General features: G+C 30.2%; 2 protein-coding genes across 3 annotated transcripts in view; one reads left to right on the forward strand and one right to left on the reverse strand.

Moving 5' to 3' along the window:
• Positions 1 to 7,778, forward strand: part of LOC106677950 (lysine-specific demethylase RSBN1L) — a gene marked incomplete in the record, with an annotated part of 60,226 nt that extends 52,448 nt beyond the window's left edge. The window contains 1 exon segment of the mRNA XM_067044668.1: positions 2,768 to 7,778. Coding sequence (XP_066900769.1) covers positions 2,768 to 3,663 — 896 coding nt within the window.
• Positions 7,779 to 12,838: 5,060 nt separating this feature from the next.
• The window catches only part of LOC106677937 (E3 ubiquitin-protein ligase RNF220), a 142,467-nt gene continuing 141,982 nt past the window's right edge, over positions 12,839 to 13,323 (reverse strand). For both annotated transcript variants that reach the window (XM_024362163.2, XM_014416158.3), the window contains one exon: positions 12,839 to 13,319. In XM_024362163.2, coding sequence (XP_024217931.1) covers positions 13,248 to 13,319 — 72 coding nt within the window. In that variant the 3' untranslated portion in view covers positions 12,839 to 13,247. The remainder of the gene's footprint in view (positions 13,320 to 13,323) is intronic.

The raw sequence follows: 13,323 nt of genomic DNA on the forward strand, positions 1-13,323 counted from the left end.
TATATCAATTTTTACGGTCAACTATACATACATAAATATTCTTTTTAAAAAAGGCTGTTGGCACTTTGCATTATTCATTGAATATCTGCAGTGATTATGATTTTTAAGTATGATTTAGTATTATATTTCAATCCTATTTAATCATAGTCGGAAAAAATGATGCATGACATATTCATCAACATATTTAAAGGACAAATATATAAAAAGTATATGTGTACACACACATGCACACATAACCCCCCTCCCATATACACACACACACACACAAGGGCCTCTTCTTTGGAACGTCATGTACGACACAATATTCAAATTGCAATGCTGGAGGGAGCCACATTTGTGGGATTCGCAAATGACGTTGCAGTTGTAGTGGCAACGAGGTACTTGGAAGAAGTTACAATTATCGCTAACCAGGCTATTGCTACGGCCCGAGGTTGGCTGTTTTCGGTAGGCCTACAAATTGCAGACCACAAAACCGAGGTTCTCTTAGTAATGAGCAGGAAGCAAACTGAATCCATCACTCTTAAGGTGGGAAGGGACGAAATTCGTTCCTAGTCTTGCTTAAAATACCTAGGAGTCGTGATTGATGCACGTCTCTGCTTTAATGTTCACACGGAATATATCAGCACCAAATCTGCTAAAGTAGTATCCTATTGTCACGCCTTATGCCAAACATTGAAGGTCCTAGGAAAAGTCACAGAAGGCTTCTTGCTACAATTGTCTCCTCAATTCTGTTATATACAGCTCCTATTTGGAAAGATGCGATGGTTTCCTTTTTTTGCAAAGTTTGCTTGAGGATGGTAAGTGCTTTTCGGACTGTTTCCTACAAAGCAGTATGTGTGATAGCCAGAATGCCGCCGGTGGAACTCCTTGTTGAAGAAAGAAGTAGGCACTATAGATGTTGCTCTCACGTTTCCAATGAAGAAGAGCGGAAAATTACCATTGATCAGTGGCAACAGCGTTGGGAGGCTGCAGATTCGGTGGGGACTCCCAGACAGGAGGTGGACTCGCAGGTTAATACCCGATTTGGGCTTGTGGTACGGCCTCCGGCATGGGGAGGTTAATTTTTATGTAACCCAACTGTTGACAGGACATGTATGCTTTAGAGCATACCAATACCAATTCAAATTGGACAACACCACAGAATGCCCTGGATGTCAGGCTGCTGAGGAAACAATAGAGCATGTATTTTTTGCTTGCATTCGCTTTGTGGCAGAAAGAAAACAATTGGAGAGAGTGTGTGAAGGACGCATCAGACCAGAAAATGTGGTAAGCTATATGCTGCGCTCGTACCAGTATTGGAACGCAGTGAAGATTTTCACCACAGCCGTCCTTAGGAGGTTGAGAGCGGAAGAGAGATCCAGAAGATATGACTAACATGGAAATGTGAAAACCATGTGAAGAAAATAAGGTGGCACTCAGCCATTTCCCTCCATGAAGTAATGCCTAGCGGCAGTCCTGTGGAGAGGAATGAACAGGTGTAGGGCGGTGGTTTTAGTGGGTAAAAATCCCACACACGCATCTGCATGTCTTTTGAAGATTTCTACCGACCCTTGTTAAAAAAAATAAAAAACACACAGGGAGTGGGTAGCTCTGTGGTAAGGCAATATACTACTAACCCCAAGGACCTAGGTTCGAATCCGGCTGTGGCAGATAATTATTATCTGTTTCACTGTAGCTGTTAAGTTTGCCCTGTGGTTAGGAGCCCCCGGGTTCCACCCAGTCTCCTAAAGTGGATACCCCTAATGGGAAAAAATCTGGAGGTTGAGCTTGATTCTGACCAAATCACCTCCTTGTACAACCGTTGGTCTAGTAACTGTACTTCCTTTCAAAGAATCACTCATTGGGCATGATAATCCATTTTCCAGTTGTCCAGTTGGCTTTTTTATCCAAGACCATAAGAAAATTCCCCATGTTACTTAGAAAAAATTGTATATATACTAGTAAAGGAAGTTCTGGCAGTGTTACAGCGGTTAGGGATTCAAAAGGAACCTTTACTAGCCCAACCGTGAAGAGAAGTGAAAATAAAATAAATGAATAGCTGAATTTTGTTATTGTTGTATTTGAAGTAATTGAACATAATAAACTGTAAAACATTATATTCAAACATATAAACTAGAAAAATTAAATAACAAAAATTGTTGTTTTTTGTGTTTGCAACATAAATATAATTGTCTATATATCACCCTGGGTGATGGGGCCCATGTGGAGAATTGTCCTCTTGGAGAGGCCCTGCGGCCCATATGGGTTTGGCCAGCCTGCTAGCAACTCGTGACTAGCTAGAGAGATAAGGGTGCCTGACCCGGCGTATGTACACAATACAGGTATTACTTATACCTCTGTAGCCTAAACAAAACATGCTAATACGCAATGCTCACAAACATAACAGATCCATTTATTTATTGTTTGGAACCAATTATTAAACATATGTTGGCCGCAACAGGCAGTATTAATTTTTAACAAACTTGACTGAGGATATTTGTAGGGATAGGTAAATAACGAGGAATATTGTTTATATTTTAGAATTCATTTCAGTGGAATATATTCATTGCCAGTATAAGCAATCCTATGTCACATTAGAAAAATGTTGACATCAAGCATTTGTGCTAATGATCCACTTCATTTGAATATGAATACATTTATTTCTCAGGAAGCTCAATTAAACTATTTATGTATAAATCCAGTATTTCAATAATTTTTTTTTTCAATTTCATTTTGGTTAACCTATAGTAAATCATTTTAGTGACAGTTTTTCCTTATTTCTTTTCAGCATGGCATGTGCGGCTATCACAGTACTATCCAGATGCACAGAAAAATGAAACAATTCGACATTCTCGCATCGTTTCTGGGCTCAGTTCCCATGTTTATCGGGAAAAAAAAATCAAGGTTGATGCTGATGAGAAAGAAGAACTTGAAATATCTGAGGACATTTCTAATTCCCAATTGTCATCTAATAATGTAGAACAGCTGAAAAGGAAATTAAAATTGACACCTAATGATGCTTCATCCAATAGTAAGAAGCTTAAAGTTTCAAATTCAACCTCTGATAATGAGCGTAAAGAGCGTCGAAAGGATAGCAGTTCTAATAAAAGCCGTGAAAATCATAAGATTAAAGAGGAGAAAAACGACAGAAAGGAGGATGATAAACATAGAAGTCCTAAAAGTAGTCATGAATCCACTAACAAAGAAAAAAGTAAAGATTTGAATAGTGGGCATGATTTACATTCAAAAAGCAAAAAATCTGAAAGCTCGGATAATACTCAAAACCCAGAAGTTTCCAAGGAGAAGAATAAAACTTTAGCTATACCTTTTTCAGATTCTAAAGAAAAGCCTAGCTCAGACTGTAATTCTAGCAATCGGGATGGGCCTAATAAAGACAAAAACCGAGGAGAATCACATCACCATAGTTCACAAAATAAAGAAAAAAGTAAAAACAGTCATGATAATACCCATTCTAAAGACAAAAACAGTTCAACTTCACATAATAATCGTAAAGATACTGATAAACATGAGCACAGGAAAAAAGAAGGCCATAGAAAAGAGGAAAACACATTATCAGTTGGTAAAGGACATGATTCTTTAAAAAAGAGTTCCAAGTTTCCACCTGACTTTCCTAAAACTAAGGTTAATATAATGGATGAAATATTGGCCAGTATGGACAACTGATATTAAGCATGTGTGTATATACATATATAAATGTGTTTGTATGTGTATACACAGGGTATAACATTAATGATGTACAAAATTTAAGGAAGTGATAGGAGAGCTGCAGTGAAACTGATTTGAAGTTTATTTGAACTAGGATCTAATTCCGAACAGGGAAAGAGTAAATTTAAATTTTGTATTTTTTTTTTTTTAAGGTTGTCATGTTTTTTTATGAATAGGAAGTGACTAAAAAAACTACCCAAGTTAAGTAATGCCCAATTGGAGTATCCTAAAGTAAACGAAATTATCATTAAAACGAGTAGAACTTGTCTTTGTTCACTTGATGTATTCTGCTGCTTTAAGAACCCCTTGCTTGTAATCCATATTTCTTTTTACATTTATACATTATTTGAATGAATGGATTAAACATTACTTACTATTTTTTATTTTAAGTCAATTTGTAAGTTTCATTATTTTTACTTGCCTATTAAATCCATAAATATAAAACAACTAAAAAAAAAAATACATTGACTCCTCCCCTTTTCAAAATTGGATCATAGCCCAAATAAATCTTTCTGTTACATTCAAGATCTACCCTCTCTTCCTTCGGATATAATCTATGTTATACACTGTGTATATACATGTAATGTATATACATATATAAATATGTATGTATGCATAAAGATTTAAGTACCGAACCCTAGATTTGGGGTTATATATTTGACTATTAAACTTTGTACCTGCATTGTTTTAGTTTATTAATTTTTCTTCTCCTATTAAGGAGTTAAATTTTTGATATGTGATAAATAGGTAAAATTTTTATTTTATACTTAATCTAATATATGTAATATAGCAGCATTTAGAAGAAATCATTGGTTTTAACAATGTAAATATAATATTTTAGTAAAGAGAAGAAGTAAGATTTTTACAGAATATTTGTAAGAATCATTTTTGCTTTATATATAACTGTACATACAAATTTATGGTTTTAATGGAAGTTAGGATAAAAGAGTGTAAGATATTTGTAGAGGGATGTACCCAATGATTGTTATGTAAATATTGACTTCTTCTCTTTTCCTAAAACTAAATGTATATTTTATTATCAAGTAATTCATTTTACTGCAAATTTGTAGTATAATTAGTGTATAGTGGGGTCATATTGAATTTATGATTGAGCCATAATTAGAGTACTCTATAGATATTTCACAAGTTTTTTAAAAGGTTGTTCTAGAATCTATTTTTGTACATATAGCATTTTGAAATTTTTCACTTTATTTTTTACCTTGATAAGTAGTATTAAATTTTTCACTGTATTATAATACATATTTTTAACCAGACAATTTTACTTATTTTTTGTTTTTAGTTTTTAAAGAATAGATTTTATTATTATTTTTTTTAACAAGAGCTAAGGTATACTTTAAAATAGTAAATATTTTTTTAGAAATTTATTTTATATCTTTTTACTAAGATTGCACATACAATTTTATTTTATTTTGTTAGTCTTTTAATATTCGGAAAGAAAACTTGAGATAATTGTGCAGGCTTTTCAAATCCAAGTTAGTTTTTAAAATCTGAAGTAAAAATACTTTATTTTTCCATCATTTTAATTCAGGCATTTGAACGAATTTATTTTAGTTACCATTGATATACTTAAAAAAAAATTGGAAAAATAATATTTTAGTAACTTAAATATCCTATTCAGTTGTGTAACTTATTCAGAAAATAATTCTGCAGACCAGGTGCCTCTTATGATCATGCTCATGCTTACACAATTATATTATTTTCCTAGTAGTTATGAACTTGTTTTAAGACATATTATTTTTTTTTTCTATTCAGGTTTTTGTCTATATAGACATAGTACTAGTCCATATTAGACCCTCTGTAAAAGATATTTTCATTAATTTCTTATTATAAAATTATTGAATTTTGTTTAAAATTGTAACAATATTAGTTTACTTTTCTTTGTAGTCATTCATACTGGTTTGTGGTTTTGTGTTTATATGTATACATTGTATTTACTTTTCTTTCTTTTTTTTTTCCTAATGTTTATTTATTGAAGTATGAGTGAGAATTAGTTTTAATGAAGCAATTTTTTGTTAATTAGAATGATAAGGAACATTTAATTTGATCTCTAGCTAGCTACTGATTAATTTTTAGGAATTATTTTAGTTGGGTCAAGCTTTATTAATATTTAATTTTTTAGTGGTGATAGTATTTTAATGTTTGTTTATTTTCATTGGACTGTTGACATATCAGCAATCTTGAGACCACAATAAAATTACAGTTAACTCTAGATATCTTTGATTCTCTTAAAACAGGAACTTCCTCTTACTGTGATGTAAACTGATTGTACAGCAAATACTACCATCAGTATGCCTAACTGAATATTTTTTGTTTCAGCTTTTTCTAAAATGTTCCTCTATACCCTTGTCTTCTGTATAGAATTATAATTTGTATAGTTGCACAGTTAGTTTGTTTATTATTTATTAATGTTTATTTAAGAAAAAAAAAATAAGAAGGGTTTTAAGTAACACATTGGTGAACACAAATAGATCCACAAATCATACATACATAACTCTTATAATTAATTATATGCTCCGTTGTGTATTTAATTTTGTATTTTATGTGAAAAAGGAAAACAATATTAAGATGGTATCTAGTATGAATGTAATCTAATATATATTTTTTTTTTAATATCAAACATTATAAGCTACTTAACACTTTGTCAAGAACTAAATAACACTCTGTAGACGAATACAGTAATGTGTTATGATTCAAAAGTTAATAATCAAACTACTAAAAAGTGCCTGTATAAAATGTTAGCAGAACGTCCTCTACTTAAGTTCGTGTCACTCTAATGAACTAATGTGATATTTCTTCAGCATCACACAATAATATTCTGTTCAGATAATATTTTATTAAAATCTATATATAAGGGACTGATCAGTGTAAATGATAATTATGGATCAAAACTCAGGGACCTCAGAAATGTGTAGTTGTGAGAAATACATATTTCATTTTTATTCATTACTCTGATTTTTAGTCGAAACAGTTTGAAATTGATGTTATATAAATTCCTTTATTGTTCTTCTCTACTTAGTATACTCTTTATTACCCTTCATCAAATTCTTATAGTTATTTTACATGGTAATGTCTTTGAATAACACATTAATTATTATTTTATTTGAGATATACATTTCTGAGATTTTTTTATTTTATTTTAATACCAACCTTTAGTTCCCTTTCAATATTTCAACAAAATGAGTGTATGCTCAGACCAAGCATGTTTACCCTTTCTGTTACATCTGATCTGTCTTGCTGATTAAATTGTAGTGCCAGCTTGATGGATTATAGTGACTGGGTGAGCTTGGTCTTTGTGTACCCCTGAAGCTTTAAAAAATAAATAAATGAAGATAAAATATACGGTTTAATCATATTCATAACTGTGTATGTGTGATTTGTTAATAGATTTGGTTTTTATTGGTGAATGAATATGCTGTATTATATTTACAATAACTCAATTTACTTTTTAGTGATTTGTGAGATAGATTGTTTAAGTTGCACATGTTTATTATTTTCTCCTTTCCTATCCCTTTTCCAAGATTATGTTTTATAGGTTATTGAGGCATGCAATTGTATGTAATATAATTTGTTTTAATTAATTAAAATGAATTTAATTTATGCATTGTGTATTATTATATAAGTGTAGTTTATTTATTAATCAGGAAAATTCAACTAAACCACTATTTCTTTCTTTTTTTTTTCCTTTTTTTTCCATTTATCGAATACTTAATACACCACATCAGTTTTATTGTTAGTGTTATTAATGATTTGTTTAATATAGTTTTAGTATTACTGTCATTGCCATTTTTTTGAAGAACTAACTTAAGATTTAGGGTAATAAAGAGTTTTTGTTTAACTTATTTTATTTTAAAAATAGAAATAGTACAAACATATCTATCACTGATTTTGTTACTGTCTATGTATTTTTATCATATTGTTATAAATAAATGTAATTTATTTTTCAAAAGCAATTTTTTTAAAAATTGTTTTGTTAATGGCAGTTTGATCTTTTTTTTTTAATTAACACAAATATTTTCATAATAAATGAGCAATAATATTATTGAAATGTGTTTATTATAAAAGTTATAGCGTAATAATAAAAAAAAAAAAAAGAAAGAAAATGAGTACTAAATCTGATGTGAACAAAATTTGTACAATGTTATTTTCTGTTAAATTACATTTTATATATTTTATTATTTTTTTAATATTTATTTATTTTAATTATTGTTCGTACATATCAATAGTTCCTTATTTATTTTTAATTTTGAGTATATATGTTAATGTAATGCTACCATCCTTTGTCATTTTTCAGTTTTTTATGCCTTAAAATTATTATGGTTAGGTTTGATGATTCTAGAGAGTGTGAAGTCCAAATCTAAGCTTGACCTGTTGGCTGGTTCGCTGTCATTTGAACCCATGATTAGGCCAAAATAATATAGTGAGTCCTGTTCCACTCAATGTATCATGTGTTTAATTTTTATGAATGATATTAATTTATGGATTGAGGTATTAAGAAAACGAAACTTATCACTCTATTATTATAATAAGAGTTTATTATTTAATATAAAATATTACTTCCCTTTTTAAAAACATATTTATTAGTTATATTTAATAATAGTTACTTCAGCAAAGAATTCATAATAATATCTACTAGTAGAACTTGAAATATTTTTTTTCATCTATAAAAAAATTATTCAGTGCCCTCCTTACCTTCCTTTCTGTGAAAGTTTGAATAATTGATTCAAAATTCAATGTCCTCACTCAACTTGATTCATTAGACATTTTTTTCTCTTTTTGAACAACTCATATTTTTAAATTAGGCCACACTGTCACAATAAGATACTATTTATTATAGATTGAACTCATTTTTTTTTTATTCCTTGTTTTATTCAGAAAATGTTTTGTCTGTGTAGATTTTTTAATTAATCCTTACCAGGCTGTGGAATTTCACCCTCCCTGATAGTGGGCCTGCCTGTTGGCTCTCTTGTTGCAAGAAGATTTAGATTCTTTTAAAAATAGGTAAAAACTACTAATTTTGTTTTAATAGAATCATAGTTCTTACATTGGAGGAAACCATTTTGTCCACTCCTCTGAGTAAATTAAAAGGAGATTAGGATTTGCTTTCTCTTTTAGGTTCTATCCATCCAGTGAACATGACATGACAGGATCACTTCTAGTTGTTTGGAGCTTTTTGTTACTTAATTGTGTTGTTTTAGCTATATTGAAAATACTGATTTTTTTTTTTCAGTTGAATTTAGTGCAAATATGCAGCTAAGTGAAAAGTAAATTAAACTGGTGAAGTTTAACAAAAGGGACTATTCCAGTTCATGCCTTATGACTATGTTAATCAAGGTCATTGATTATTATTAATGTATACCATCTGTAATTGCTTTGACAGAGACATTATGGATAGCAGGAAACAGAAGATCGCTATCTGGCAGTTAGAACAGAGATGCTGGGCATTATGAAGTGGCCAAAATGCATTTAGTTCCAAATGCATCTTTAAAGCATCCTGTGAATTAAATTTTGTAAGACTTTTGCTGCTTAGTTTCTGGTCTTGAAGGAGTTAAGTTTATTAGTGAAATTCAATAAATTGAAAATTTTTAAAAATGTTTATGAATTTTTATATTTGTTATTCTCATCTTCAGCTAATTATTCATGACACAAAAAAAAGAAACTTTTCCAAAATTGAAATGATTACTAGTTTGCCCCTGCCAGAACTCTCCCATTAGATATGTTTCCTTCTCTTCAATTCATTCAAAATATAAGCCATACTTAATAGTCATAATTACTCTCATTCGTATTAAAAATATAATATTATCAAGAATGTCTACTCAACACACACAATTGGCAAAGCTTCATACTTTATACTAATCATCTTTAAGTAACAGTTTACGTAATAAGTAATTACTTTGCCTCCCTGAAAAATATCTCAGTTTTACAGTTAAGATTCACCTATCGGTAAAATTTACTAACCCTTGTTCTAGTTGAGGCCTCATAGCTAGGCTGTACATGAACGGACAACTGGTTATGAATACTTTTTGTGGGAACCTGCGGGTCTGAATAATTGAGGCGTTCGATCGTAAAACATGTTAACTGTCAAAACAAAAACTTATACAATGTTGAAATGTTTTTTAAATTACAATCTGGAAGTCAATAGAAACATAATTCTCTTATGACACAAAACAAATTTCCTAAAGATTCTTTCAACAATTTATGGAATCTACCCTAACAAAGCTAGTAATACCAAAATCTTATACAAGTTCTTATTATTCTGATAATAAGATAATAATAATAATTCAAATTATTATTATTCTGATATATCAAGAGCTTGAAAGAATAAACTGTCTACTAGTATACATTACTAAAAACAAGCAGCAATAAAATATAATGCATATCTTATTTTTTTTTTTAAATAATCTACTGAATTAAATATGTTTGATAAATGTTATAGTTAAATTATGAATATAGTTATGTTTACCTAGAAAAAATAGCCGAAATTACTGCTCCCATTAAACATACAGTTCTCTTCGAGAATATCAAACAACTGTATATGTATTCTTGGCTTCAAAGATCAATGTTTCCCTAAAGCTGGAGGACAACAGACTTCAGACTGATCATCCTTGCAAAAAGAGTATTAATTTCCTATGCTGAACCTAGCATTGCCCATAGTGCAATAGACAATACACTGAAAAAAGCAAAGGTAATGCTTGTGTCGTTAGTTCAGTTCTTGTCTGGTGGTGTGCAAAAATCTATTTTTTCCAAGTTTATATAACTCCTGAAAGCAGTAAGTTTCTCCCAGAATTTTTAGTTATTAAAACTGATGAGAGAACTTTTCCTATTGTTTTTAACAAAGACACAGGGGCTTGCTATAGATGTAAAAAGAAGGGACATTTCTCCTCCATTTGTCCCACTCTCCTTTCTGATAACAAATTTTTCAGACCATCAGGACTGGTCGAATTTCCGACTCTGAATGAAACATTCCCTGCCAACCAAAAACCCAAAATAACATTATCTCACCAATCGATCAAGTGACACGGGTAGCCGATAATTTAGCCTTAAGTAATTTCAGATTTAGGGTTGAAGGGTGACATAACATTCAGCACCAACAGTCAGGCAGTAAAAGGGATACTTAATAATTATATTACATGCTCAACAATTGCAGAGGATTGCAATGCAGATAATCTAATCAACATCAAATAAACTAACAATGAAAGTGTAAAACGGATGCCAGGACTATCAGGCAAGGAAGAAGCCAATAAGTTGGATATGTAAAGGCTGATTTAGCTACAACAGAGCTCTGGTTAAAAGGCCAAGCAATATTAGCACAAATGGAATTATTGAAATTTTTGAAATGGAATAATCAGTATTATCAAAAAATTAAACTTTTGGCTGGAAGATGAGTAAAAGTAAAAGTAATGAAAAATAATGGCATATTCTTGAAATAGCACTGGGTACTTATAATGGAAAGGGGAACTAGATGTGCAAGTGGACCTACTGGTCCTTTTTTTGCTTGAGTTAAGAGATTGCCAATTGAATGATGGAGGGACAAAGTGAAAAAATATATGTGATAGACAGGCCTATTTGGTAGGTAACAAAATCCGTGACAGATCTTACACATGGTTTATTCAATTGATGCTAAAACTCGATATCAAGTATTGGCCTCATGACTTCTGTTATTATTATCAGAAAAAGAACTTTTTTATAATAAAATAGTTATGTAGAAGAACTTTAGAAAAAGTATAGTATTTATCTGTAGGTCAGACACTCAGATGGACATGTACATTATCAATTCTGTTCCAAATGTATTTCTTTCAGTTACCAGTCTTCAACCTATCCTTGCCTGACCTAATCCAAAAATCATGTAATATCAAAAACTTCTGTTTCCACTTAAAACTATTATTTTCCATAAACTGAAACCCTATCTAGTGGAACTCTTACCTGACTTTGAAATCTTAGATTGCAATTGGATATATATCTACTGTCCCATTGATTCGATGATAAACATTCTCTGATAGCATTTAAAATAGGAAAGAAACTTCTTATTTTAATTAACTGATGTTAAATTTTAATTTTTTGTTTAATTTAGATGCATTAGCCTGTTTTATGCAATATAAAACCTGCTGTTCTCACATAATTTTAAAGATGTCAAAGTGTTGCAATTTTTTTTTATGGGGAGTATATCCTATAGTTCTCTTATTTATGGGACAGAACTGTGTTAAGACAAAATTGACTGTGAGTTGAATGCAAGCAACTGGAAGAGTGGTTAGTGGAGTGTGCTATCGTTTTCAAGTTAAATATAAATACTTTTTTTTTTAATCTTTAAAAGTAGCAACTTTTGGTTTTGCTGTTTCTTATTTTATAAATTGGCAGATATATTTAGTGCTTTAAATCATGTTCTACCTGAATCAGTGATTATTAGTGAGTAGTTTGTTATGCCATTTTTCAATTTGTAATAAAATCTGGAAGTTTCTTAGAAAAACACACAATCATGTACTTTGGATCAAAACAACGTCCTGTACCACTGATCAATGATCATCGGTATAAGTGAACATGAGTATTAATGAAATGAAAGAAATAATCAATTTTGAAAAAGGGACATTTGAAGAGGCTGAAAATATTTTTGTAGAATTAAGAAAGAGGAAGGTTCTAATTAAGTTGGGAAAAATAATTTTAACATCAACATCATTTTGGATACCAGATTGAATTCTACAAATGAATAGGAAATGACAGTAAATTTGTGAAAGAATCCAAAGAAATATTTGATGGTGTTGCGAAAGATATTGTGATGAAACTCCCAGTGGCAGTACAATTATAGGGATTGACTGGAACAGATGTAGTAAAGAATTGTGGTTTCAAATAGATTTTTATAGTTTTAATGTTAAAGGATTTATTCAACATGTCTAATTTTTAATTTTCTTATTAATTTTAAGATTTATATTTTATATTGTAGCATCTTGCTTATAAGTACGCAAAAAAAAAAAGTAGGTTATTTTTTAGTACCATATTTCTTTTTGTAATGAAACAATAAAATACAAATTTCTGTGCAAAGAAGCAGTTTTTAATAAATTAGACTATTCTATTGCTCACAAACTATTATAAAATTTATTGTGGACTGCTAAATTATCTTTATTATTTTGATTTGTCAGTATAATGTTTAGTTTTGTTTTTTCATTTCTATCTATCTATAACTTTTACGAACCTGCATGCTGAGGTAACAATATAGTTCAAGTTGCTGTTAGATTAAATAGAAAATCTAAACATCAATCTTTGTTGGGTATACATAGATTTTTAGATTTTTATTGGTAGTAACTACATATAACTCTTGTTTTCATTAGAAGTTGTATAATTTTTGTAACATTTAAAATTTCTTTTCAGGTTTAATAACTTTCATAAGTAATGATTTATATTTTTTTTTCTTTGGAGAAAGTAACAATTTAATATTTTGGATATAAATATTCAAACTTAAATTTAAAAAAGAAATTAAACTTAGGAAAGACAACAGTGTTATTTTTTTTTAATTAATAAGACCAACATTTACATCAAAGATATATTCTCCGTAAGTCTGTAGGGGATGTTATCATATTGCATTGAGGACACAATTTTTTAGCTCCCTAA

The sequence above is a fragment of the Halyomorpha halys genome, unplaced genomic scaffold, assembly GCF_000696795.3.
Source record: "Halyomorpha halys isolate HHAL.00 unplaced genomic scaffold, Hhal_1.1 Scaffold115.1, whole genome shotgun sequence".
Classification (NCBI taxonomy): Eukaryota; Metazoa; Arthropoda; class Insecta; order Hemiptera; family Pentatomidae; genus Halyomorpha; species Halyomorpha halys.